The sequence below is a fragment of the Brachycentrus maculatus genome, unplaced genomic scaffold, assembly GCF_059751285.1.
Source record: "Brachycentrus maculatus isolate JH-2025_06_01 unplaced genomic scaffold, ASM5975128v1 h1tg000005l, whole genome shotgun sequence".
Taxonomy (NCBI): Eukaryota; Metazoa; Arthropoda; class Insecta; order Trichoptera; family Brachycentridae; genus Brachycentrus; species Brachycentrus maculatus.
Window position 1 is genome coordinate 1,474,299 of NW_028280760.1, and position 26,878 is coordinate 1,501,176.

A 26,878-nucleotide genomic window follows, 5' to 3' on the forward strand; every position below is an offset into this window, starting at 1 on the left:
ATATTTATTTTTAATACATTGTTTTGTATTTTTAAACTTTAACCTTTTCTCCGCGTCTTCAATGTATGCGAGCAACACTCATACGCGGCACTGTTTTTAGGGAAACGAAAACATTTTTTTTAAATCGTACGCTGTCTTTCAAATTTATGACGTTGAATAAATATGTCAACCGACACCCAAAGTATTTTTTGAAATCATGAAACCATCTTTATTCTGTTTATTTTCGGAGAAATAAATAAATAATAACCCTCCATACTAAAAAACATACCTCTCAGCCGGCGCCATTTTCTGTCATCAATCTGTCGGCCACTGCGCCGATCGTATTTCTCGCACTTGAGAAACTCGACTCGCGGAAACACTAGCTCCACTTATGATTTTACGATTTATTACACTAAGATAAGCTAAGCACTAGGAAAGTCATCAATTATTAACTAATAGTTTATTCTTTCATGATGCGTATAGAAGCACGTTAGGTGACAAAGGGACACATCACACTTGAAACACATAACTCTAGTCATTTTACATTGCCCTAACTCAGAGCAGATTTTACATCTACGAAATGGAGTGATTTTTTTTTCTGTAGATGGAATTGGTCGGGGCATGTGTTTCAATAATTCACTTTTGAATGTCACTCTGCTTTCCGTATCATATGACGCGCGTGAAGTTGAGGGTATACTTTTTGTAAATTGTGAATATTTATTAATAATTTGGCGGATAACATTTAGTTGGAATTCGGCCAAGCCAATATTTTTTGAAGTGACAGATTTAAATAACGTGTATCCATTTAATAAAAACAAATCGATTACATGAAGTCCAACTTTCTTGTACCACTTGGTGGACTTACGCATACAAGAAAGGCTACTCAGCATCATATCAGTTTTATCTACAGAACCCATATTCTTGTTGTATTCAAGAACTGCTGATGGTTTGCAAATGGGTTCACCGGTTATCCTGTTTACCTTTCTTGTTGCTGCCATCGTGTCAGAATGGAGAGTAGTTAAAATATGAACTTCACGTCTATCGTGCCATTTTATGGCTAGAAGTGGTCCTTTATGGAAAGCTTGCGAATCTCCTTTTTTTGTTTTTTTAAATATCGGCATATTTTTTCGGTTGCTCCTTACCGTTCCACAAGCATTCGTATTTTTTTCGTGCAAAAATTGAAACAAAGAAGGGCTCGTGTACCAATTATCGCACCACAGAGTGTGTCCCTTTTCAAAATAATCTTTCATGAGCGTCGTTACAACAGCCCCGGATACACCTAACGATTCACTGTCTGTTATATCTGTACCATCACCGCAGTAAATGATAAAATCTAAAATATAACCTGAAGCTACGTCACACATCACAAACATTTTAATCCCGAATCTATGTCTTTTTGAAGGTATATATTGCTTAAAATGCAATCGTCCCTTGAAAACAATAACGCTTTCGTCTATACATATATTGCGGTACGGCTTCATGGTATTTTTAAATAGATCACGACAATGATCAATTAATAGTCTTATTTTATGTAACCTGTCACCGTACGTAACATTCTCCACGTCACAGTAATGTAGCATTTGCAGGATAATTTCAAAGCGATCTCTACTCATCGTTTTTCCAAAAATTGGACTCTTCAGTAAAGGATCCGTGCTCCAATGCTCCTCAATTGTAAGGTGACGGTTCCTGGTCATCAATAAACAAACTGCATAAAATATATACATTTCCTCCGGAACAGTATTACGCCATTTGTGAATGCGGGATTTTTCTTTGAACTCTTCCGTTCTCATTAGGTAATCGTAATATTGGTTCGTAAATTTAGCAATTTTTGCAATTAAAACCAAATTCAAAAAATGTAAGAAGTAGTCCAACTCGGAGGAATTTTCGGTTAAGCCCGTGGATGGATTTATCCCCGATGTGAAATCATCAAATTCATAAACTATTGGAACAAAATCACCAGATGTCCAAGATGCCGGGATGATTTCTACATTTTCTTGTCTTCCGGTTGGTTGGCTTCCTTCAGCAGAAGCAGCTGAAGTTCCTGCACGGGGACAAGTTGCAGTCTCCGACTCCGACTCGGAGACTCTGGCTTCACACACTGCTTCACATTCATCATCACTACTCATTTCGTAATCTGAATCCAACATCATTATATCCTCTATTTCTTTTTGTGACAGGTTACGGCTCTCCATTTTTAATAATATAAACTTTAAAAAAATATTAATCACAAGGCACTAAATTTTCAAACTATAAAAAACACAATCGGAATATAATTATATATTTATATTTGTATTTACGTTTTTAAAAACACTACACAGTATTGCGAGTTTCTTAAATCGGATTTTTTACAAATAAAAACAAAAAAAATACTATTATTTTTTAAAGTTATGTGATGCGATTTATAATATTTTGCAATAAAAGCTAATGCAAAAACGACAAAACACTCCTCACAGATATTTAGCAAAAGTCTCCGAGAAAATAAAAACAAATAAAGTTGAGTATTCCCGAAAAAACGTACACCGCGAACCGAGATTTAGTATACAGTAACAGAAAAATTATTCATATACCCTTACTGACGCATAATCCACTTCAAAACTCGGAAATTTTGGCGCGCCACGTAGCGGCCAAAAGTTGAACTATTGGGCAATCTCACAGTTCATCGGAGATCTGATTTTTTTAAACTAATTTATAAATGTTTAGGAGATATCTCGTAAGATGTCACTTAAAATATGCTGAGAGCTTGTGTTCAAGCAATTTTCGACCAAAAATTGTATGAAATGGTAAAGATATAAGGGCCAAAACTCAGCGTCACCTAGAGGTGCCAGCCGCGTATGGGCCTTGTTCGGCAAATCACCTCTAGATGCCAAGCGCGGAGAAAGAGTTAAAAACATTCTCCTGAAAAATCAAGTTTTTTGATTTATGATGTTGATGAAAGGAGTGAGCGACATGTTCTGACATAGTGCCACTGGTGTTTTTTTTATATTAAATCTTAAAATTCTGTGACTTCCTGTGAGGCGTACCTGCTTTTTGAAGAGTGCACATTCTTCGGGAGTCATGGTGTCTGCTTTGGCAATGATGGGGATGATGTTGACCTTGTCGCAGAGCCTCTGCATGAACTCCACGTCCAGGGGCTTGAGGCCGTGACCGCTGGGAGCGATGAAGTACAGGCAGCAGTGCACCCGGCTGTCCGCCATCGTCTTTCTCGATACCCGTGACTCCGCGTTCAAGAATTCTTCGTATTTTGATTCCACGAAATCGATAACCGGTACCCAACTGCAAAGGGTTAGATTTCATGTGAGATAGTGTACATTCAGAGGGTTATAAAGGTAAATCAACACATGATTCACACAAAACCCATCCAAAAAGGGATAAAACTGGTACGAGAATACTCAATTTTGCCATAAATTTTTAGCTTATTAAATTCTAAATGAAATATGTACAGTAATAACCCGCTTAGTGCGGGTAATCCTTGCCAGCAAAATGGCACGTTAAATGAATCAACGCTAAGCGGGGTCTATTTTCCACATATATAAATGACAATAGTACAGGAAAATTACAATTCCTTGCACAAATGTTTGCCGTTTTTGTACGCATTATTGAAGTATCGTGATTTTATTTACAAAAAGTAATGCGTTTCAAACGACAAAACTGTATTGTAGTACATATAAAAAACTTATTGGGAATGCACACACCCTACACATGACTGAAACGGTATTAACTGATATCAAGGATATCTACTACAAGCTTGAGTAACCACAAGTTAACTTGATAAAATTATTATCTTCTTCTTCTCTTTTGCTGTTACAAGCCTGAAGGCATGGAGTCTTCCATGCCTTCAGGTTTGTAACAGCAGTCGCACTCGCTGCTGTCGATTTTATACACTGGTTGCGAGCTAGCATATCTTTGGGCAGGCAGTTCTTGTAGCTCATTGAAGCAATCCATGTTTAGTATTTGTATGGAAATTTCAAGTCACATTATGAGAATGTTTAACATATTACAAAACGTGATTACCAATTGCTGTTGTCCACAGCGTCACCGAAGCCCGGAGTGTCCACAATGGTCAGCGTGAGGTTTACTCCGTTCTCCTTGAGCAGCACTTTACTAGTTTCAACTCCGACGGTTTTCTTTACCCGTAATGATGGTCCCGGGTGGTGTTCCGAATTGTATATGTCTGATAAGAACATGGAGTTTATGAGGGTTGACTTGCCCAGCCCTGATTCACCTACAAACAAAATAATTTAATCTGTTTTAATGCGAAGAGTACATTCATATAAAAAAAGTCTTCAATATTTTTAATTCAATAAAATATATTTTTTAAAACAACTTCCTTATTTGACGATTACGTTAGTTTCTACGATTCCTTCAATAACATTTATTAAGCAGTGAAAATGCACCAATAAATTATAATCATCACTTCCTTATCAACAGCAAATATTTTTAATTTCAAAAGATAAATAATATGCCATGCATTTCCTCGAAATTAATCCAGTGCAAACATATTCTTGATTTACATAACTTAATTTACATTAAAATGGCCTAAGCATAAGAATTAAATACTTGTATAAGACCACTTTTTGTGTTCTTTAATGGAAACAAGACTAAATTTGAGAACTACAGAAATGCAAAGTGAAAATAAATTCACTTGCTGATGAGAACATCTTTAGTTCTCGAAACTAGTCCTGTTTACATTAATAAACTTAAAAAGTGGTCTTATACTGGTGCTTTATTTATATATTTAAATCATCATGTTATTCCACAAAGTTAATGATAAATTAATAAATAATTATGCATTTGAAATTATTTATTGGTAAATAAATAAATTTAACAAATTTCAAGATAATCCGTATTCTTATTGGTTAATTTTAAAAAAAATTATAAAATAAAATAAAAAATAAAATGTAAAAGATTAAACTAATACAAAAAACAAACAACAAAATACTGTGACATAACCAAGTGTGATATCATTATTTGTCTAAGAGTCAACATTGCAATACTTGTAGGTTAAGTTACAGCACCGTAACTGTTACAGCAGAGTTTTTATAATCTGCTAGAAGTGGGAACTTTTATGCACTGATTTTAAGGACATTAGTTCCAAAACCACACGTATGCGTTATGATGAAACATGTCGCCAAAATACTAAGATAAAAAGCTGTATCTCAATGAGCAAATTTTCTACATTAATATTTCAAATGTTTATATTTGCAAAAAGAAACTTAAAAATCTATTTGGTATGTAGAGCATATGTATGACAGTACGTTTAATCTGATAATTCTTCTCCTGTAGGTATATGAGCAGTAAGAAAAGAATAAAAAGCTGAGGAGTAATTTAACTTACCAACAACCATGAGGGTGAAGTCAAAGCCCTTTTTGACAGCTTTCCTGTATACCTGATTGGGAAGGTTGGCAAATCCCACATATCCATCTATTTCTTTAGGCTTTGGTCTTTCAATTTTTGGCGGTGGGTCTGGCTTGGGTGCCACAGGCGGGTGATCATTCTGAAATGTAACAAAACATTGGATATCATTCTAAAATGTAACAAAAAATTGGTGATATATCTAATAATTAACGAATCATTGGTGATAAATCTAATATGTAAAAAAAAACATTGGATATCATTGTAAAATGTAACAAAACATTGGTGATATATCTAATATGTAACGAAACATTAGTGATAAATCTAATATGTAAAAAAAAACATTGGATATCATTGTAAAATGTAACAAAACATTGGTGATATATCTAATATGTAACAAAACATTGGTGATAAATCTAAAAATATGATAAAAAAAACATTGATATCATCCAAAAATGTATACAATATTGTTGATTATATTAAAATGAGACAAAACAAAGATTTTTTTGTAAATTATAACAAAACATTTGTGATCATTCCGAAATGATGCAAAACATTTTATACCATTGAAAAATGTAATGAGAAAACATATTTAATATCATACATTTTACTATTAACAAATTGGTTAAAATGAACTTTGTTAAATAAATGTAACTTGATGCAGGTGATATCAGATCACATCTAAAGAATGATGACTTTTAGCCATATTTTGAATCCAGAAATAAATTATAATATTATAGTATTCCCTACACAGCAAAGTAAACATGACAAGAAATTAGATGTTCAAGGCGTGTTTTTGTATACAAAATTGAAGGTAACGGAAATCCACAAAAATCTGCCCACCGCCGTAACATAAAGTTTCTAAAACGCACAAATATGTGCACGCCGTAAACAATGTGTTAATGGCATTATAATAACCATTCCCTGCCTTGAATTCTCATACATCTTGATTAGTATGCTGATTTATGACACAATTAAATAATATTATACAGCTAAAAACTATTACCATGTTTTATAAATATTTCAGAATAACTTTGAGTAATTTGACATGTTGAAAGATTTAATAAGAAATGTAACAAAGTTTATATAAAAAAAAAATATTTTTACTTGGTATATACCACTTCTTAAAATCAATTGTGACATATGTTTTCATCCATTTAGCATCATTATCAAACACTGTATGTGGAGTTTAGTCTAAATTTTAGAGTCATGCTCTTAAGGTATTGAAGGAAAAAGAGGGTTTCAAAGGTGTTTCTTGTTTTTTATCAGTGCATACATAGACAATAGGAGAGAGGCTTAATCATTATATAATGATATATTGTGATAAGAATTTGTCCGCCTCCGTAGTGTAATGGTCAGCATTCTCGCCTACCGTTCTGGAGGTCCCGGGTTCGATTCTCAGGGGGGTTTAATAAATATAAGTGATTTTTTCACTCTAATATTTATTCAATATTACACTGGACTGGTACCTGAAGTGGAGGGCTGATCACCTTTCCTTCATGTGTAATCGATCGAGCTAACACTGCGTTTATATGAAGCAGTGCCCTATGCACCATTGGGGTGCGGTAAGGGTTTTATTATATTATTATTATTATTATTGTGATAATGATGCTGAATAAAAAGTGATGTTTATCAAGTAAATATAATTAAAAATGGAAAGATATTAACACAAAGTGACTGCCTAATCAATTAATGAAAGAATTTATATGATTAGATACTGCTATTCGTTTCTAAAATTTTCAGATTCCACATTACAGATTCTTCTAAAACAAGCTAAATATTCATTTATTTTATTCTAAATATTCATTTATTTTATTCTAAATATTCATGTTACGGAATTGTGAGAATAATTAAATATTTTCAAAAGAATACGATCTCTTTTCTAGATGACATAATATATGAAAACACTATGTTTATTACATAATGACATTTAAACAGACTATCTTATTTAACACAATAGTTTTAAAAAAAAATGTAATTATTATATTCATACAAATATTACAAATATTTTTATCAAGTCAATCTGCCATCAGTGAAGTGAATTCTCATATAATATGATCGCATGAGTGAAGACCATTTTATATTAATTTATTCCAAAATATACCAGCATTAACAAATTTGGATTGTTTTTATTTTAATGTAAGAATGTACATCTCGGCATATCATTGAACACTTAAATATTACATTAGATATGTATCTACAAATTGTCTAAATATGTAAAATAATATTTTTATCTTTGAGCCCAGTAAGCGGAGTATGCAATAATTAACTTAAAATTACTTTTATTTATGCCAAAATACTAATTTGCAGTCATCTATGAATACATTTATTTTTAGAGAATATAATATTTTCGTGTCCCTGGATATCGATATAAGCCAAATCCACAAATGATGAATCAGAGAACAAAATAATTTTCATTTCTTGGGGCCATGAATAATCAATTACAATTCCAAGAAAACAAATTAAAGCAATTTTAACTGAAACGTTAACTACATGGTAATGCATTGAAAACGCTAGGATTTGTTCTGCGTACTGCCAGGGTTTTAGAAAATACCCGCGTGCTGAGAACTCTTTATAACTCCTTGGTGCGAATTAGACTTGAGAGTGGCTCGATGATTTGGGGGCCTCACGAGCTTAAGTACTCTCTTATGGTAGAGAAAGTCCAGAATAAGTTTTTGAGGTATCTCTACATGAGAGAGTACGGCTATTATCCTTGGCTCTACCCGACCCAGTTTCTCCAGGGTATGCTTGGCTACAATAGTTTAGAGACTAGAAGGAATGTGTATTTGATAACGCATTTTTATCGATTGTTGCGCGGTATGATCGATAATCCTGAAATTATCCGGAGCATTGGTCTGTATGTTCCCGATAGTTACCTAAGACAGCGTCGGCATAGATTGTTTCACATTCCTATACACAGGACCAACCTGCCGATGGTTATGCCTGTAGGAAGAGCTACCGCTATGTTGAACAATATCACATTGGATATTGATCTGTTCCATGTGTCCGAAGGAGTTTTCCGAAGCGGGATTCTTCTACACCTTTAAGTCTTCTTGCTTACTTTTAATATATACGCCTTGAATATTGTTTGTTATGTATATATTATTTTTTTGTTGAATAAATTGAATTGAATTTAATTGAATTTAATTGAAGGAGAGGTGATCAGCCCTGTGCTTTTTCTTGGATATTTGATAGAATAGATGACATAAGTGAAAGAGTTCAAGGCAAAGATATTAATAAACCATCCGTAGAGCAAAAAACATGAACATATTGTAAACCAGGCGATCGCCATGTTTCTTCATCGAAAGACATCTAGAAGAAGACCAAAATATTCATGGATGCTACAGAAAGATAATATGATTCGAAGGCATGACCTAGATGACGTTGTATATGATAGAAGTACCTACATGAGGACGAGGAGAGCTAAACCCAACAGTCTATAAAGACAATAAGTTGGGATGGAGCCAGGAAGAAGATATGTAGGGTGAAAAATCCAGTGTCATTAACATCCAGTAATAATAATTATAAAAAAATACTGATAATAATTTGGTGAGATAAAAAAAATATGCATGAGACATGCAAGTTTGAAGTGAAACTTTTTAGGTTCTAGAAACGATTAATTTTATATATTGTTTTGTTGACAATTTTACTACTTCAGGATTAGAAAATGGTTGTGCGGAAATTAATGGAAAAAATGTTTCTTTATAAAATGATATATTTTTTTTTTTCATCAATTTCCATCAATTCACACTCAAAGAAAGAAATTATGTGTTTATGATAACTGAAATAATTTAGAGTGCAATTTTTCTAAATAACAAGAGAATACTTTGTCAACGGTAGTGATTGATCTGGTTATAGACTGACCTTTGTCAGTGTTCAATTTTAACTTGAATTTTCGTCCAAAAACCTTATCAATGGTTGAGTTTCGTCTATGTTGAAGTTTATGTTGAAATCACCACTCACAATCAATGGCTTTTTGTAATTTTTTTTCCCAACAATTTTGCACCTTCAATAGTGAGGGCCAATAAGACTTAACAAATAAGTTCAATGATATCATTGACTCTCGCTTTGTTTGATATGTAGATGACACCATCATAATTATATGACCATTTTTCAATTGACATTTCGCTGCACAAACGTCACCAATTCCCGTACTCAGAAAGCCCAGTTCATTGGCTCCATGTACATTTATATTTATAGTAATTAATGACCAAAGTTTTATTGTTCATTTTTGCAACTAATTTTATAAATATTTCATTTTAAATATATCGTAAGTAATACGTTATGATAAAATAAATATGTTTGAAAATACTCCTAATGATGTGAAAAAAAAATAAACAGTTAACATATAAAATAATTTGCAAATTTAAAACCCATAACTTTGTATTAGAACAAATCCTACATTCTATTTATTTAACTTCATGAATAAGAGTATTCCTTCGTGTTTTCAAAACAAACAAAACCAGCTACGAATCCTGAACTTTATTTCACAAGACTCCCGTCAACGCGTGGCTGCTATATTTGTATGGACACGGGATCCACGTTTGATGAGCAGAATTTATTAAATGAATGGAACAAATGTATCAAAATTAATTTATCCATAGTAATATTTGAACACATTATTTGCAGGAAACCCTTAAAGGCGTCTTTTACATACTGTTGGTAGAGAGTATGAGACGCTTATAAGCGTTTATAACTTATGAGGTAGAGTGCGAGAGATGCCAAAAAATATTGGACAGATTGGAATTGGGATTTCGGTGATTAGTATACTAAGGGTCCGGTGGCAAACTGTCTGAACATAACTAGGGTCGGGGTTAATGAAAAAACCGCCCGACAACAATGTGTTAACAAAATCAAATATTAATTTCTGCTTCAAGCCAGCAGTTCTTTTGAAGCCGCCAAATCGAGAACACTGAGAATGTTGCGCATGATGGTTCATATTTTTCAGGACATCGTTGAGAAGAACTCACGAAGCAATAATAACCAAAGTGTTATACGGTTTACAACGTAACAACGGTAGATGCAATTTGGTCACGAAAATAAAAATAATAAAAAAAATAATAAAATATAGTGACATCTATTGAGATCAACGGTTAACATTGCACGTTATTCGAGTTTCAAACCAGAATACTGCAAACGTACATTTAAGCGTTTCACTTTATCGTCTGAACTAGTATGAGGAATGCGTGGCGGCTCACCTTGAGGTTCTCGGCGTTCCTGATGGTCACGTCCAGCTTGACGGGCGCGGCGGGCGCCGGCACGGGCGGCGGCGGCGGCAGCCCGTTCTCGTGCGCGTCCAGCGCGGCGGCGGTGCGGCGCGCGGGCGGCTGGGCGGCGGGCGGCGGGCCCGCGGGCGGCGGCGGCGCGGCCGAGGGCGGCGGCGCGCTGGCGGGCGGCGCGGGCGGCGGGGCGGCGGCCACGCTGGATGGCGGCTCCGACTTGAAGAACAGCTCGCGCTTCGATTGCAGCTGAAATGAACAAACGTCACTTTGTTTAATACAAATCGTTTTTTCATGCCAAATGTAGTATTTTTGATATTGAACTATTATATGTACCGCCCAGATGAATGCTCGTGCATAGTTTCATTTATTTAAAATTTCATTTGGGAATTTAACAGATCAGGTACATCAAGTTATACACATACATATATGTTTTACAAAACGAGTACTTGTACTGTTTCAATAACAAAGTTCTACATTTGAAAAACGGAAGAGAGGAAAAGGGAAAAGATCGAGACGAAACGAGGGACACACCACGATCTCAATGTCGACTGATAATGTTAAACGTTCTCTGGCAATGTCGAGTTGACTCATGAAAATCCCCATATTCATCGTGAACCAATTTTGATGAGCGATAAATCAAGGATTATTTTATTTTAAGTTTATTTGATATATGTTGAGAATGAAATGCTGAGATAAACATTTTTGATAAAAAAAAGGCGTGATAAAATGGACACGACAAATTATTACAATATGCTAAATTGATGGAAATGCAAGGAAATTAAGATATGATGGATAAATATCCATTATCCCATCATCCATTCACTCCACATACCCAAACAATCTTAGAGACCCTTTATAAATATTTTCAACTACACCCAACTCAGTCTTACATACATACTGAGTAGGAATAACGTCTGTTACGGACAGATCGCACACCCCGTGCGGCGGCCCTGAAAAAGAATTCCAGGCGCCTGGCGGCGAGCGAAACGGTCGCCCGTCGGAATGCGGCCCGAAGAAGGGCCTCTATGGATTCTACCGATTTCTCATATATTTACAGAATGTATTAGATATAAGAAAGAATAAGACAATGTTAATACATAAATGCGCCTAGATGTTAAGTAGTATAAATAGATTACTGATATAGATTACTGATAAAATAAACTTGTAAATTGTAATGTAATAACGAATTGTTGGAACGGCACCGGTACGGTATGAAAGTGTAGCCCGTCCGGTGCCCATTAGAGAGAGACAGAGATATGGCTGTCTCTCTCCCCCGGCCGCTGATTGGCTGTACTTTCCCACTGTCGGGCGGTACGCGATCACGGCCGGGTATATAGAGGGCGCATTTTTTGATAATAAACCAGTTCTGGTGTGACTGTTGAAACCTGTGTTTCATTTCTCCGCTCCCGCTCCTTGGACTACTCGCCGCGCCGCCAGCCTGGACCGCTTCGCCTCATTATACCGATTCACGGACCAGTTTCGGAAAGCCCTTATCAGGGCTATTGAGGTTGACTTGTCGGTCCAGTGCCCGCTCTTCCGCTCATACATCCATTCACCTCCGTCCGTATCCAGCTTACTCGGTAACTCGGTACGGCGGGGCCGTCTGGAACGTCACCCCTTACAACGGTGGCATAGTTGGGAGATTCCGAAGAAGGCCAGGCGTGTACATTTTTGAGAGTCATCGCACGTAACCCACGCCGGTTACAACGTCTAATTTATAATATAAGTTGAAGAGTAAAAATAATAACTGAAAGGGGGAAAACAGACAATTTTCTAAAGGTCCAATTTCTTAAAAGCGGCTAGTCAGAGCGGCGGACGCATCTGCTTATCAATAAATTACGTGATAATACTTGGGTACATAAGGGCGAAAAACGCCGTCTTCGACAAGATGAGAATTACTAGAAATATATATAGCTTTTAAAATGTAAACCATTTCATGAATTGACTGCGTAGAAAATCGATTTTCTATCACAGCCCAAGCAATAAAACGTAAAACACGAAGCCAACGTAAAAATATGGCACCAATCAGACGGTTTATCGCATTGAAGTGAATTATTTACGTATAGAAGATATAAAATGCGTATAAAATGGAAACAGTAGTCCCTCGATACATAGTAAACAGTATCAAGATGTGTTTTATTCCGGATGCTGCGAGCGGCCGGCACGTGGAACACGTGGGTAGGGATGTAACGGGACGATTGAATCATGTATCAAGAGATAAACAACTTATTTGTATAGTCGAACAGATTTATTAAATTAAGACAAACGAGTAGATGCTTAAATTCGGAAGAGACGAAGATTGTTTGCAAAGACAGAGTGGTGTGACGTTCTATTATCTAGCCTAACCCTGCTGGGAAGCGGCGTGACGGTTAGTTAATCAGTTGGTGAATACAAATAAATCGAATTTTAACAAAAAAAAATATTTAATTTTTATTTATTGATTTGGCGTTTAATTCATTTTTTACAGTGGTTTGATAATGCATAACAAGGCGAAACAATTGTCACAATTTAGTAGACTCTAAAAATCAGTGTTTGATTTTAATATTCAATTTCTTGAATGTTTTTCGCAGATACTTTGTGGCACATTTTATAAACTTTATAAAATTAAACAACTTTGTTTTAACCACTTTTTAATAATTAGTACACTTTGACCTACCGGTTTCGACAAGAACCTTGTCATCATCAGGGTTTATTAAATTCTAAAATATTAAAATACTAATAATTATTTACATTCGCTTGCCTTTTTGGCAAGGGAATGTAATTAATTATGAGTATTTTATTGTTTTTAATGTTTTAGAATTTAATAAACCCTGATGATGACAAGGTTCTTGTCGAAACAGGTAGGTTAAAGTGTACTAATAATTAAAAAGTGGTTAAAACAAATTTGTTGAATTTTATAAGTTAATATTTAATATATAAATTAAAATGGAGTTCTACAAATTAAACGCCAAATCAATAAATCAAGTTTGAGACGCCTATGAATTCGAAAGAGTTGTAGTAGTTTCGTGTGAATGAGGTCTAAGTCGATATTCGAGTAGGATTAACAGAGTCGCAGACTCAAGAGTCGTTTAGAAAGAAAAAAAATAACAAAACAGAAAAATGCAATTCTTAACAAACCAAATATTTGTATTCCGTTTATTCTGACTATTAGATTCAATTCGTTGCATCGTAAATCTTAACAAGGCGTAGAAATTAACACACAATATATCATGTTTTAATTTGGCGGAACGTCAAAAAACCATTCATGATAATTAATAATAACGATACTAAAAGTTTACATAATATGAAAGCTTTATTCTGAAACAGGTTTATTATTATATATGTAAATAAACACCATTGTAGCTAAACTTGCTTGCAAGAAAATAAAATTTATAAAATAATTAATAAATAAACAAAAACGCAAAAGATCCGTGTCAATTGACGGCCTACTACTGAACACGATGATACAAATAAAGATATTTTTACTATCAAGTTAAAGTATTATTGATGGGATGCGTTCGTTTATTACGCGTACGGCTACCGTTCCGATGGACACTACACAATAATGCCTAATTGAGTGATACTAACCGAATGAACTAGTAATAACAAAACAAGCAAATCAGTCGTTTTAATTAAATTGAGTGATTTACAAGCTATCCCCCGACGCTAGATTAAGCCCAATTAGATTAAAGTGGTCCAGGAGGTACATTCCAAAGGGAAGTGAATGCGTTAACTACGTAGGGTAGATAAATGTTTGTCCGCCTCCGTAGTGTAATGGTCAGCACGCTCGGTTACCGTTCTGGAGGTCCCGGGTTCGATTCCCAGGGGGGTCAAATAAATATTAGTGTTTTTTTCACTGTAATATTTATTCAATATTACCCTGGACTGGTACCTGAAGCGGAGGGTTGATCACCTTTCCTTCATGTGTAAACGATCAAGATAACACTGCGTTTATATGACGCAGTGCCCTATGCACCATTGGGGTGCGGATAAGGGTTTTGTTATTATTATTATTAAGCTGTTTCAAATTGAGAAGAAGCATATATCGTTTAAATGGAAGTCTGAACAGCCTAGCTTCTTTCGACTCCATGTATCTAGGCATATACGCCCTCCGATTACGTAGACATTAAACACCTCCAGATTTCAGGTTCTGATTGATCTGGTCGTGCCAAGTTTTTTTTGGCCGCCCTCGTTCTGTTCTCCAGTTCACATTTACCACATATACTTTTTTGGTCATTCTCTCGTTATCCATTCGCTCCACGTGTCCATACCACCTTAAATAACTCTTTTAATCTTTTCAAATTGCTTCTATTCGGTAAAAAAAAAAACAGAAATCCTCCAATATTTTGTTCAGTGACTTTAACTTTTTGACTATACGGATTTATAAGCGGTTTAAAAATGTCAGCCATTAGAAATAAAAGGCCAGAAGTAACATTTAAAGTAACGTAGTTAAATCGGTAGCTTCCGTATGGAATCACTGCCCTGATCATTTGACGTTCTGGATTTAGGATTGTTTACGACGTTACCACGTTAGGGAATGTAATTAGAAAAAAGAGGCAGAGGAAGACCGAGAAAAACTTGGCACGATCAGGTATGCCAAATACTTGAAAGTGGTCGGGTTAGGAGTCGTAATAAATGGCGGGTATGTATGAGGAGATGCATGAACGCGGAAGAGGCGAAAGTGTTTGCAAAGACAGAGTGGCGTTCTATTCTCTCTGCCTACCCCTGCGGGGAAGCGGCGTGCTGGTTAGTTAGTTAGTTTTTACCACGTTACCGAATGGGAGACGATTCAATCACTGATAAACAAATAAATAAAAACTATACCGCAATCTCGTATTTTTGTATGAACACTATTATAGAAACCCAAACGGACGGAAGTGATAAATCCATTTTTTAACGTTAAATATAGCTGTCATAGATATGAAAGTAGGTTATCTTATGTTTGTTACTTGAATATAATTGTCACTTAATTTATATCAATTCGATGAAGTTAATAAATTTTGAAGCACAGAAATTTCCGGCATAATAATATATGTATAAGTAAAGAAATCAAGTTAGCCATAAAATTTGAAACAAAAAGTAATGGCCCGATACTAATCTTACATATTGAGTTTGGAGGATATAAAAGATTTGATCTGTTAAACTGATTTCGCGGTATAAGATAAACAACGTATCTTAATATTCCAATTTCCCACCGAAAGTGGAATAGATATGGAATGTGTAAAATAAAGAAGAGAGTCAACTAAATTACATGAATTTAGTCGAATAAATTAAATGAAAATTATCAAAATTCGTTTGTAAAATAAGTTTGTTTAAATGTCCAAAATTTTGTTTAAATGTCCAAATCTTTGTTCGCCAATCTAGGTACGTCTACTAGGAGTTATTTATTGATTTGGATTTTAATTTGTAGTTCTCCATTTTAATTTATATAAGAAATGTTAAAATCTAACACTGATTTTTTGAGTCTACTAAATTGTATTTTACTGTGAAAAAACACAAAAATAAAATTTGTGACAATTTTTTCGCACTGTTACAGCATTTTCAAACAAATATACGTAGCAGTTATTTATAGTAATATGGTGATGTTATTGAGATGGTGAAATGAAATATTTGGACAAGCGAGTCCAAGTTAAGTAAAGGTAGCTAAGGTTAAAAAGTCGTACCAAAAAAAAAAAGAAAGAAAAAAATGAGGTAAATTTTAAATAAACTCTAGGGTTAGTCTATCTTAAAGTCTCTTTAAGAGATTAGACGGTGCTCGTTTGGATATTATTTAAGATTCAAAATTTGGCTGCAAACTTTGAATATTTTTTCTCTTTGACTGGTGTGTATTTTAAAAATACAAATAGTGCGGAATTAATATACGTACAAAAACATAAATTACTCAATGTAAGATCCCCTGCAGTCAAAAGAGGCGATTGATATCTTTGTAAAAAGCACGTGTTAAATAAACGAACAAAAAGTACCTACTACTTTATTTTAAAGCAAAATCAGCTATTACGGAAATTTATATATTTCCTTACACAACAAAACAATTAATATAATAACACATAGACGGAATAAACCGCAACAAGATACACTGGCGCCTTTAAAACCACTTATGTCATGAATAACAATTTATGAGAAAAAATCGGCACATAGACTCGAAGTCGACTGGCGATGAAACGTAGAGACGAAGAATAATTCATTGCCGATATATTATATGTATCAGCAAATCATAACATGAGTCACATTCTAGAACGATTGTGGTCATATCATTGAAAACGGAATGCGAAAAATAACATATGTAGAAACTTAATTAACCCTTTGACTGACGAGTTTTAATCAAGATTTTATTTGGAAAAGGGGCAGGTTATTTATTTCAAATATATGATTTAAATAAAAGTGTCTCTGTTAAATATTTTTTTAACCCTACACAGGAGGGGATCGTGAACACATATCATGACACAGTACTCATGAGATTAATGATATATCTAGCAGTTCCAAAAATATGAGTAGTGTGGTTGTCAATCATGGGTGATCACTTAACCATCCTATGACAGGGCAAAACCCCTGTAAATACCAAAAATTTCATATTCTCCTTCATCTATGTTAAGATATCAATAGTGTAAAAATAACCACCAAGTGGAGAAAACCCAGATTTGTGAATAAGTATTTGTACACACTCAAAATGTTGTAAATAAATATTATTACGAGTCCTTGTATTAATTGTTAAATCAAACACAGATTTTTTGAGTCTACTTACTACTGAGTTGTATTTTATTGTTAAAATACACAAAAAATTAATATTGTGACAATTGTTTCGCCTAGATTTTAACGAAAGTTTGATTTAACAATTAATACGTGAATTAAAATTGAGTTCTACAAGTTAAACGCCAAATCAATAAATATATTATTATGAGTACTAAACGCCGCTAAATAAAATGCACTATAGAGTTAAACAGTACGGTAGTGAGTTCGCCCCGTAATAACGATATTGTACTCTGTATTATACACTATCAGATTGCTTCTGAAAATTTGTAACACAATAGTAATGTTCCTTTCACGCTTTGTTGATTCCAAAGTAATTGTGTAAACGAAGTGTAAATGGGATAGATATTAAATCTTTCCTCAACTAACCGGTCTGTCCGGCATCACCTTTGTCTCTGGTCACAGCTATACTTCCCGTTTCCTCTATCCCGGCAATTGGCAATGTTGCAGTTAGTTAGCTAATCACATTACTTCCGACCGAATCATTCCAAAGTCTGTCCCACAATTATGGCGTAAAGCTTTGCAGAAAGGTGAAAAACAATACCATTCCGCTTTTACTCATTCAGATTGACTTAATTAACTGCGAGAGTTGAATTGACGAACGGTAATAAACAAAAGCCTTCTATTTGTATGAAAACGTTTGTATTTCATTGATTTATTTCATCATATACATACTTATACGTAATTACAAATAACTATATTGCGATTTCATTGATTGATTCGGCAAACACTTTGTGATAAAATCAATCCATTTTTTATTTACGTTTTACTTGGTAAATAACACTCTTTCTTAAAATCTATTGTGACACGTGTTTCGATGCATCCCTGTATCATTTTGTAACACTGTATGTGAAGCTAAGTCTAAATTTAAGAGTTGTGTCTTTGGGACGTTAGAGGTTGAAGGGGATGGTTCTTATTTTTTTTTTTTTATTGATTATTTTTTATCAGTGGGAAAATAAACAATAATGTGCCCTCACTGAGTTTTCCCGTGCCGAGGACACATTTTACAAATATATTTTTTAAAATTACAATCAAATACGACATCGCTGAATGATGCGTCTATTTAAGAATTGCTCGCTTCCATTACACACTTGTGTATAGGACTTTTAGGAATAAATGTATCAGGTTTTATTCTGCATTTACAGAAGATAATAAGTTAAAGAAAAGCCGAAGAGCCTTTCCGTGGATATTCGTGCCAGAGCCACACTTGAAGGGTCAAAGAGCCGCGTGCGGCTCGCGAGCCACACTTTGCCGACCTACGCTCTAACCCTTCGATAAAATGCGGGATTAAGTACCTAGGTAACGAGACCTCATCATCGAGTTGAATGGGAAGCGTACGTTTTGTAGGGCAGTTCCCGATGGCCGCACGCGATACGGTCCATCGTGCGGACCCATTGTTCCGCGGCCGGGCTGCGGCCGAACGAGCGCAACGCGGTGCCAGGCATTGTGATATCGCTCGGGAAACACTCGTATTACCACTCTTCTATTGAAATCAATTTCTCCGCGGGAAAAAGTCCGTATTATGATGAATGTGGGCCGTTATACGAAGCCGAATCATTAAAGATGCAACAGTTCACAGTAGAATCAACGACTAGAACAAAAGATATGGGTGCATCACTAACATTGTAAGTCGACATGATATCGCGGTGTGTCCCTCGTTTCGTACAATTTGTCTTTGACTCGAGCTTTCATTTTTCCTCTTTTCCCCTTTTCCCCCTTCCGTCCCTCTTCCGGGTATTTTCACAAATTTACTAATGTGGAATATTGTAATTGGAAGAGAACAAGTACTTATTTTGTAATACCCGTATATGTAAGGACTGGATGTAATTACTCTGTTCCACCAGGATGTCCCAGGGTTCAATCTCCCGAAGAGACTATGGACTACGTTTAATAGGATCCGCACTGAACAAGAACGGTGCAACATCCTCCTCCACAGATGGGGGCTGACGCCACCTCCAGGATGCGTATGTGGTGCGGAGAACCAGAGTGTCCGGTATATAGTAGAGGAGTGCCCTATCAGAATACACTCTCCTGGTCTTAAAGAACTTCACAAAGCTACGCCAAGAGAGGTCAATCGGATGAAGAATTTGGATCTGCGCCTATAACGCGGCCTAACGACTTACAGAACTCCATACTTCCTGCCAAACACCTTACACAAAGTAAAGTAGTTAGAATATAGTCTACAAAAATCCAATATCAAGGTTCGGAAGATCTAGTATCTGGGTCACGTATTTCGTGCAAAGAAATATTACATTCTTCAAATTATAATGATGGGAAAAATAGAAGGAGCTGGCAGATAGCAAACATCGTGACTTCGCAACATTCGCGACTGGACCGAGATGAGAGGAGTGGAAGAGTTGTTCCGGACGGCGCAGGACCGCGGGGCCTTTGCCATAGTGATCCCCAACGTTGGGGGAATCTGACAAGGTACACGAAGATAGAGAGAGAATCTACAAAATTACCAAATAAAATAAAATAAAATATGGTATCGTAGCGTTTGAACCGTAAAACCTAAGCCTGAACAGATCAAGGAGCGTGATCCAATATTTATTATACGTTACGTGGTTCGATTAACGAGAGCAATAAAGACCGATAAACCTATCATATTGGAAGAACAATGACCGAATTTCATGCATGACGGACTGACTATAATGGTACGTTTAATAGAGACAACTTTGAAATCGTATGCCGTACCGACAAAGTCATAGCCGAAATCGCCCCTCTATGTTAGCTGACATGCAGACAAGCCGCACCAGAACAAAAGATTATATTTATGGTATTATATGTATTTGGTTCGGGCTATATAGAAATGCCATGGCAGACGCGGTCGGGTGGTGCGCAACCGGTCCTACTTTGCGGCTTCCTCGGAATGCTCACAGCTTACTCTGAAGACGCGGGGATTATGGTACGCATTGTAGCGAGTGTCTCCTCCTACTTATGTTATAAATGACGGATCAACCCAACAATATCGTATTGGATAACGAGGCGAAGCGAATGAGATATTCGTGAACAAATATTCTGAACAAATCTTTATTTTCATAGTCTTGAGATAATCACGAAAAAATAGTATTTTGGCAACATGTTTCGTCATTACACAGAAGATTTTTGACATCTCAACATAAATGAAGTAAAATGTTAAGGTCTGAGTATTTGCAGGGCCAATGACCTGTCACAGGCTGGTTTAAGTGATCGTTTTACACAGGTAACATTGACCATGCTACCTTGTTTTAAAACATGTTTTATTTGGCAGTTACCCAGTGCAGAGACGATTCATTTTTTGAAATCTAACATAGATGAAGAAGAATATGGAAGTCTGGGTAACTTGTAACATGTAACTTGAGAACAAAACCAAAACATGATATAAATGTGACAACGGTAAACGGGTTTACGAAGAGATTTGTTGCTTGCGATGTAAACTAAATAAAACTGTTTCCGTGACTATATTTCTTCAAAAAGGAGATTAAAAAAATTGTTTTATATTCATATATTAAGTTAAGAAGCAGAAAGTAAATCAAAGCATTTCTAGAGCACGACCAAGACCCTAAGGCCCTAAATCCCTCGATGAAAGTGAATACAATCATAATTGACAGCAAATCCAATTAAGAACTCATTAAAGCGCGATAACGCGGTCAATATCAAGTCCAAGTCACCCACAGTCATATGAAAGCCGGATGCTACGTTATTAAGTAGTTAATGACACCGAAATGTGGGCAGGAATGGTACTAAACGCACCGCAGAACTCTTACACCAAATTCATGAAAAGTACCTACACCAGTTCCGGAACTGGATTTCAAGTCGAAGATAACAAAATCCCGATATTTGGGATTAGACACTTCACTACTTTTGGTCTTTGGTCCGACCGCTGTAGATCAGCAATGATAAGCCAGATTTCGTCTTTTTGCCACAATTTTCTTGATTTAAGGCCCAGTATTTGTTAAGTCGCAACTTAATTTTCTCTAAATTCAGGTGACATTTAATGTAATTAATTTTTTTCTTAAAACGCCGTTTTTGCATTGAAAACAAAAAGTTTTTCTTCGAAATAATTATATGGTTTTGAAAAGAAAGGAGTTATTGAAAGGTAATGATTTTCAAATCCAATCGCAACTTGAATTTGAATTTTCGAAGGAGTCAAAGGTGATAGAATTCTGTGCTTGCGAGTAAGGCCTTAAGAAGGGGTTGATAAAAAAAATTATGATGTACTACTATTTGCGGATATTCTGTACTTCTTAAATGCTTAAATTGTATTAATCTTTTTTTCGTTTTGTAATCGAAAGAAAAACCTTTAGATAGTTGTGGTTTCAAGAAAAGACGATTAAATTTATGTAGATGTATTTTTTAATATGTAAATATCAATATATATTTATTACAATCATCATATAGTTGTCATTTATTTCTTAGCAAACGAGACGTGTAAATTATTTGCTACACAACATACAAAATAAACACTACCAAATCGAGTAAAAAAGTTTTATTTAAAATAGAATGTGACTACACAAATCATCGTAGCATAAAAAAATAATTACGGTCCATTCATATTTACGAGACTATTCACCTGTCAAATTACTTGCCAAATCGCACGATTATCTTGTAATCTGAATATTATATAACTAAAACCAGACTCACACATGTTAAACTTGACTTTTTTTCTAATAAATATATTTTTATACTATCTGTACACTATAATTATGAAATTTCCATAGTTTACGTCGGCAGGCAGTAAATGGACATATGCATCAATCTCTGTACGGAAAAGTACTGAAATCAGCGAGTTGACAGTTCCAATTCCAGTTTGTCAAGTAATGAGAGACTGAGGATGGATTGGAGTACCAGAAGCCCGGGGGCGAAGCTGGTTCTCAGACTCTTATTTAGAGTTCAGCACTGGTTGTTGACGACACAGCCACCTGCCGTAATTACTCCGTTTACTTGCTTAAATATCTGCCAAATCAGTGCGCCACAAGTACAGCAATCGCGTTAGAGACCTAGAGAGAAAATGGTACTGAAGACGAGAGAAGTAACAAGAGTAGGCATGTAAGATTGTACGAGATTACTCATCCGCGGACGCGGCGACACAAAGTTGCAGCGAAACCAGTTTTCGTCCAACGAAAGTACAAGTTACAAACGAGAATTGAAAACGTTCGGTGGTTCTGCGCTATACATGCTCCAGGGCACTGCGGTGGTGACTGACGGATGACGTCTGGGATGAGAATAATACCCACCAATTTTGTACAGGGAATGTTAATCAATACTGCGTGATGTATTTTGCGAAAACCGAAAGCGTGACAGATTGTGCCTAATGTTCAATAAATCAATAAAATTCCGACATAAACTATTACCAATTAATAATGGTTTATACATCACAATACGTTAATAATAATAATTTAGGATAATTTATATGGCACCTTTATCATGCAACACTACCTCAAACTACCTCAAGGGCGCTTCACTGTGACTTAATTGGGGAAAGGAGATTGTGGAAATGATTTAGCACAAACAAATGCGTATATAGTTTTTTTCTTCATCTAAAGATCGCCTCACTCTTACTGTTTTGAACTAGTGGTGGATGAGCATTCCGCGCCATTAAAACGCCCGCAACAGCAAAAACACGTTCACCAAATTTACTCAAATTGCAAACTGGTAAGATCACTTTACCCATAGCAGTTTGTAGCCGATCACAGCGTGAAACGTCTATTTGACTAATTCGTTTGGAATACACAACTCTTTTACATACTCTGGAGTCATATTGTGTATTGATTTATACATCATTAGACAGAGTTTGTACTCTACCCTTTCGGGACAGCGTAAAGAGTGCAGTTGGTGAAGTAGTGGGGTGATGTGACTGAATTTACAGATTCCAAAAATCAGTTCGCTGCAGCGTTTAACACTGATTGCAGTCAAGTTATTGTATCGTTTGGTAGACAATATTGATAAACAAACCTCGAAGAGGTATTGAGTAATAAAATTTAAATATATCATAATCCTACGTGAAATTAAAAAGAAAGTTTTTAGAAACCCTTATCCGCACCCCAATGGTGCATAGGGTACTGCTTCATATAAACGCAGTGTTATCTTGATCGTTTACACATGAAGGAAAGGTGATCAGCCCTCCGCTTCAGGTACCAGTCCAGGGTAATATTGAATAAATATTACAGTGAAAAAATCACTTATATTTATTTGACCCCCCCCTGGGAATCGAACCTGGGACCTCCAGAACGGAAGCCGAGCGTGCTGACCATTACACTACGGAGGCGGATAAAAGAAAGTTAATTGAACAAATAAACCAAAACAAAGCGGAATTGTACGAAACTATAGAGTGAAAATAGCCCATTGTAAAGATACGAGATCTCACAAAATTGGAGCTCATATCTATTATTACTATACAGCTGGTTTACACAGATTAATTATTGTTCTATCATCATAAAGGAAGGAAGATATAAAAAGATTTATGACGGCAAAGTTAAATATTTGACGAGCACAAAGCGCTGCAGTGAGAGAGGTTAGCGTACGAATGGCACCCAAACAAATTAACCGTACGCAAACATATCCCATTGTTCTTCTATTGACGATTGGAATGGAAATAACAAATCATCAACAGCTGGCGCCACACGACGAAAATAGAGCTTTAGAGTCTTTAATAGGCTTATGGGATCAATCTTATTTTTAATATACCATGCATAATTTATCTTTGTACAATCATTTACACATTGATGGTTCGATCACAAGTTTCGCGGATGAAACTATTCTACTTTTCCGAGGAAACACATGGAAGGCAGTCTATGAAAAAGTTGAAAAATATCAAAATTATGTTAAGAATTGGCTTGATGCTAACTATTCAACTCTTAATAAAACTAAAAATTATTTTACTCAAGTTAAATTAAGAGCTATTTTTTTTCACTAAAAGCGATTCATAAATGGATAATAAAAGTGGGTAGATCTGAAATAGGTTGCATCATTCGGCCATGTCGTACCATATTTGAGAGCATATCATAAACAATTTTCTTTCGAACAGTTTTAAAAAATACTACTATTACTACTACCATCACGCCGTTTCCCCGCAAGGGGTGGGCAGAGAGGATGGAACGCCACACTCTTCTGTCCTGATATAAACTCCTCGCTTCCTTCACATCCATACATCTAATCATATATGCCCTCCGATAACGCAGAACTTTGACAACACCAGATTTTAAGTTCTGATTGATCTGACCGTGCCACGTCTTTTTCGGCCATCCTCGTTCTGTTCTCACGCTCACATTCGCCACATATATTTTCTTAGTCATTCTCTCGTTATACATATACCTTAAAGAATTCTTCATAAACTTTTCAAGAAATGTAAATAAAGGAATAGGCTTATACATACAGCCTCTACATTTATATATGTACCCGTGTACATATTCTAAGCTAAGAATATTTATAAACAGACCACTCGGGTGCATTAGTCACTTAGTATTGGATAATAGTCACACGAGTAATTAGTACGCGATAGAATGGTATCATTACTCAAGTATCATAAACATCGGAGACCAGAGTCTACAGCATTCCATTCCTGAGCTACCTCTACAGCGATCGCGTAATGACAAATCTCGCTCGACAAATTAAATGCTCCGCGTCAACTTTGTGTAGATATGTTTTTATATTAATAATATAATAGCATTTCATAGTGATTATACTAAGCAAATCTGTACCGGGTATCCATCCATATCAAGCCACTGTCCAAGAATCAGAGAAGAGAATTATGTCGTTCCAAGAAAAGAAGAAAACCAGTAAATAGCCGATAAAATCAAATTTCTGAGTAAAATGACAAATCAATTTATGTGTTTAACGTTTTATAAGTATCGATAGTTAAAATATACGTTGTTTTTAATGTTTTATCTTGGCAACCATAAACGAGTTATATATAATACGAAATATATTTAAATAATTTTAAACGCATATATAAAAAATAAAAATAAAACAGTAAATTTTACGCACATAATGTCTATTTATTTATAATTCATACATCCTTCTTCACAAATCTGGGGTTTTCTACTTTTATTTATTAATGGGAGTTATTTTTACATTTCGACATCAACATAGATGAAGAAAAATATGAAAATCTGGGTATTTACAGGGCTTATGACCACTCTAATGCCAGTTATAATTATAAATCATTACATTGGTTAGTTAGGTTGGTTAGGTTAGATTTTAAGAAAAAGTGGTATTTCCAGAATAAATTTAAATTAAAAATGGATAGATATTCCCACAAACTGACTGCGAAGTCAATTATTGAAAGGATATGGATGACTGGGTATTTACAGGGGTGTCATAAGCCGGTTATAATTATGACTCATGACATCGGTTATTAATATTTAAAAGTCGATGTTAGACACAAATTTTCACTACGAACGATCACCGATTTTTGTCAGTAAAGCACCGTACTTAAAACATTTAAGTAATAAAATTTTCAACAAATGAACCTTGAACTAGCCAGTAATAGTTACCACGGAGATCGAATGGCACTAAATCATGTCAGTAGTATGTTTAACATCGATAAACTAAAATATTCGGTTTAATTTATGGACAAAAACGAAGAGTAATTAACGTCAACAGCGAGGAGTGACCGAGAGTCGCCACTTGGCCGGGTGAATTATCGCTCCTCTGGGAAACCAAAGTACGAACGTTCGGTTCACCGTCGCAACAAAACGAACGCAACAATCCGTGCAGACGGAAATAGCGTCCTACAATGACCCAAGTTCGGGCCGTTAAACGCCTCTGAAAATGTTCGTAGAACACTTCGCAGCAGACGGGGACTTTCATTGCCACATAAAAGTTAATCGGCGGACAACGCATGTATGCCCTTCAAAGTCTAACATCGTAGATCTCAGACTCGTTACTTTTACATTTTCGACATCTTAACATAGATGAAGAAGACTTTTATAATAATCTGGAGTTTCTCATGTATATGATTATAATCCAGGATTCGGACCTCACATACTAATAAAAGAGTTTCTGCTCAATAAAAAGCTTTTTTTCATCTCACCAATAGATGTCACTAGTGAAGTTCTAGTGCTTCAAGAACAATGTTTCAAAATTGGTTCATATATATAGAACTTCCAAGAATTTGTGCAGTGTGGTTGTCAATAATGGGTAGAATTGGTGAATGTTATACGTGTGTAAAGTGATCACTTAAACCAGCCTATGACGGTCGTCAGCCCCGTCAATGTCCAGGATTCCATATTCTTCTTCATCTTTGATGTTATGTCAAAAAATAATATGGATAATATGGAAGTCCGGGTATTTACTGTCATAGGTTTACACATTCACCCATGATTGAAAACCACTTTTCAAAAAAATGTGGAACTCCTACAAATATCATTAATCTCATTACACTATACATGCGAGTTCACGAAAGCCATTTATGCTTGGATTGGGAAAGTTTTTATTTGTCAGTGACCTTATTTTTATTAGTGAAAAATATAACATATTTAAACCTAGATTAGCGAACAAGTATGTAGATACACTCAAAATATTGTGAATTTGTTATTATTCATTATAATTAATGCTAATATTTACCAATAATTATTTACTAAGCACACAAAACTGATAAAACTATTTATAACATTGAA

At 35.4% G+C, this 26,878-nt stretch overlaps 1 protein-coding gene across 3 annotated transcripts in view; it reads right to left on the reverse strand.

Annotated features, from left to right (window-relative positions):
* The window catches only part of pnut (septin 7-like protein pnut), an 86,216-nt gene that overhangs the window by 12,252 nt on the left and 47,086 nt on the right, over window positions 1–26,878 (reverse strand). For all 3 annotated transcript variants that reach the window (XM_088256626.1, XM_088256620.1, XM_088256632.1), the window contains exons 2-5: window positions 10,530–10,799; window positions 5,314–5,473; window positions 3,991–4,201; window positions 3,000–3,252 (exon numbers count right to left, since the gene is read on the reverse strand). In XM_088256626.1, the coding sequence (XP_088112752.1) occupies window positions 3,000–3,252; window positions 3,991–4,201; window positions 5,314–5,473; window positions 10,530–10,799 (894 nt within the window). The remainder of the gene's footprint in view (window positions 1–2,999; window positions 3,253–3,990; window positions 4,202–5,313; window positions 5,474–10,529; window positions 10,800–26,878) is intronic.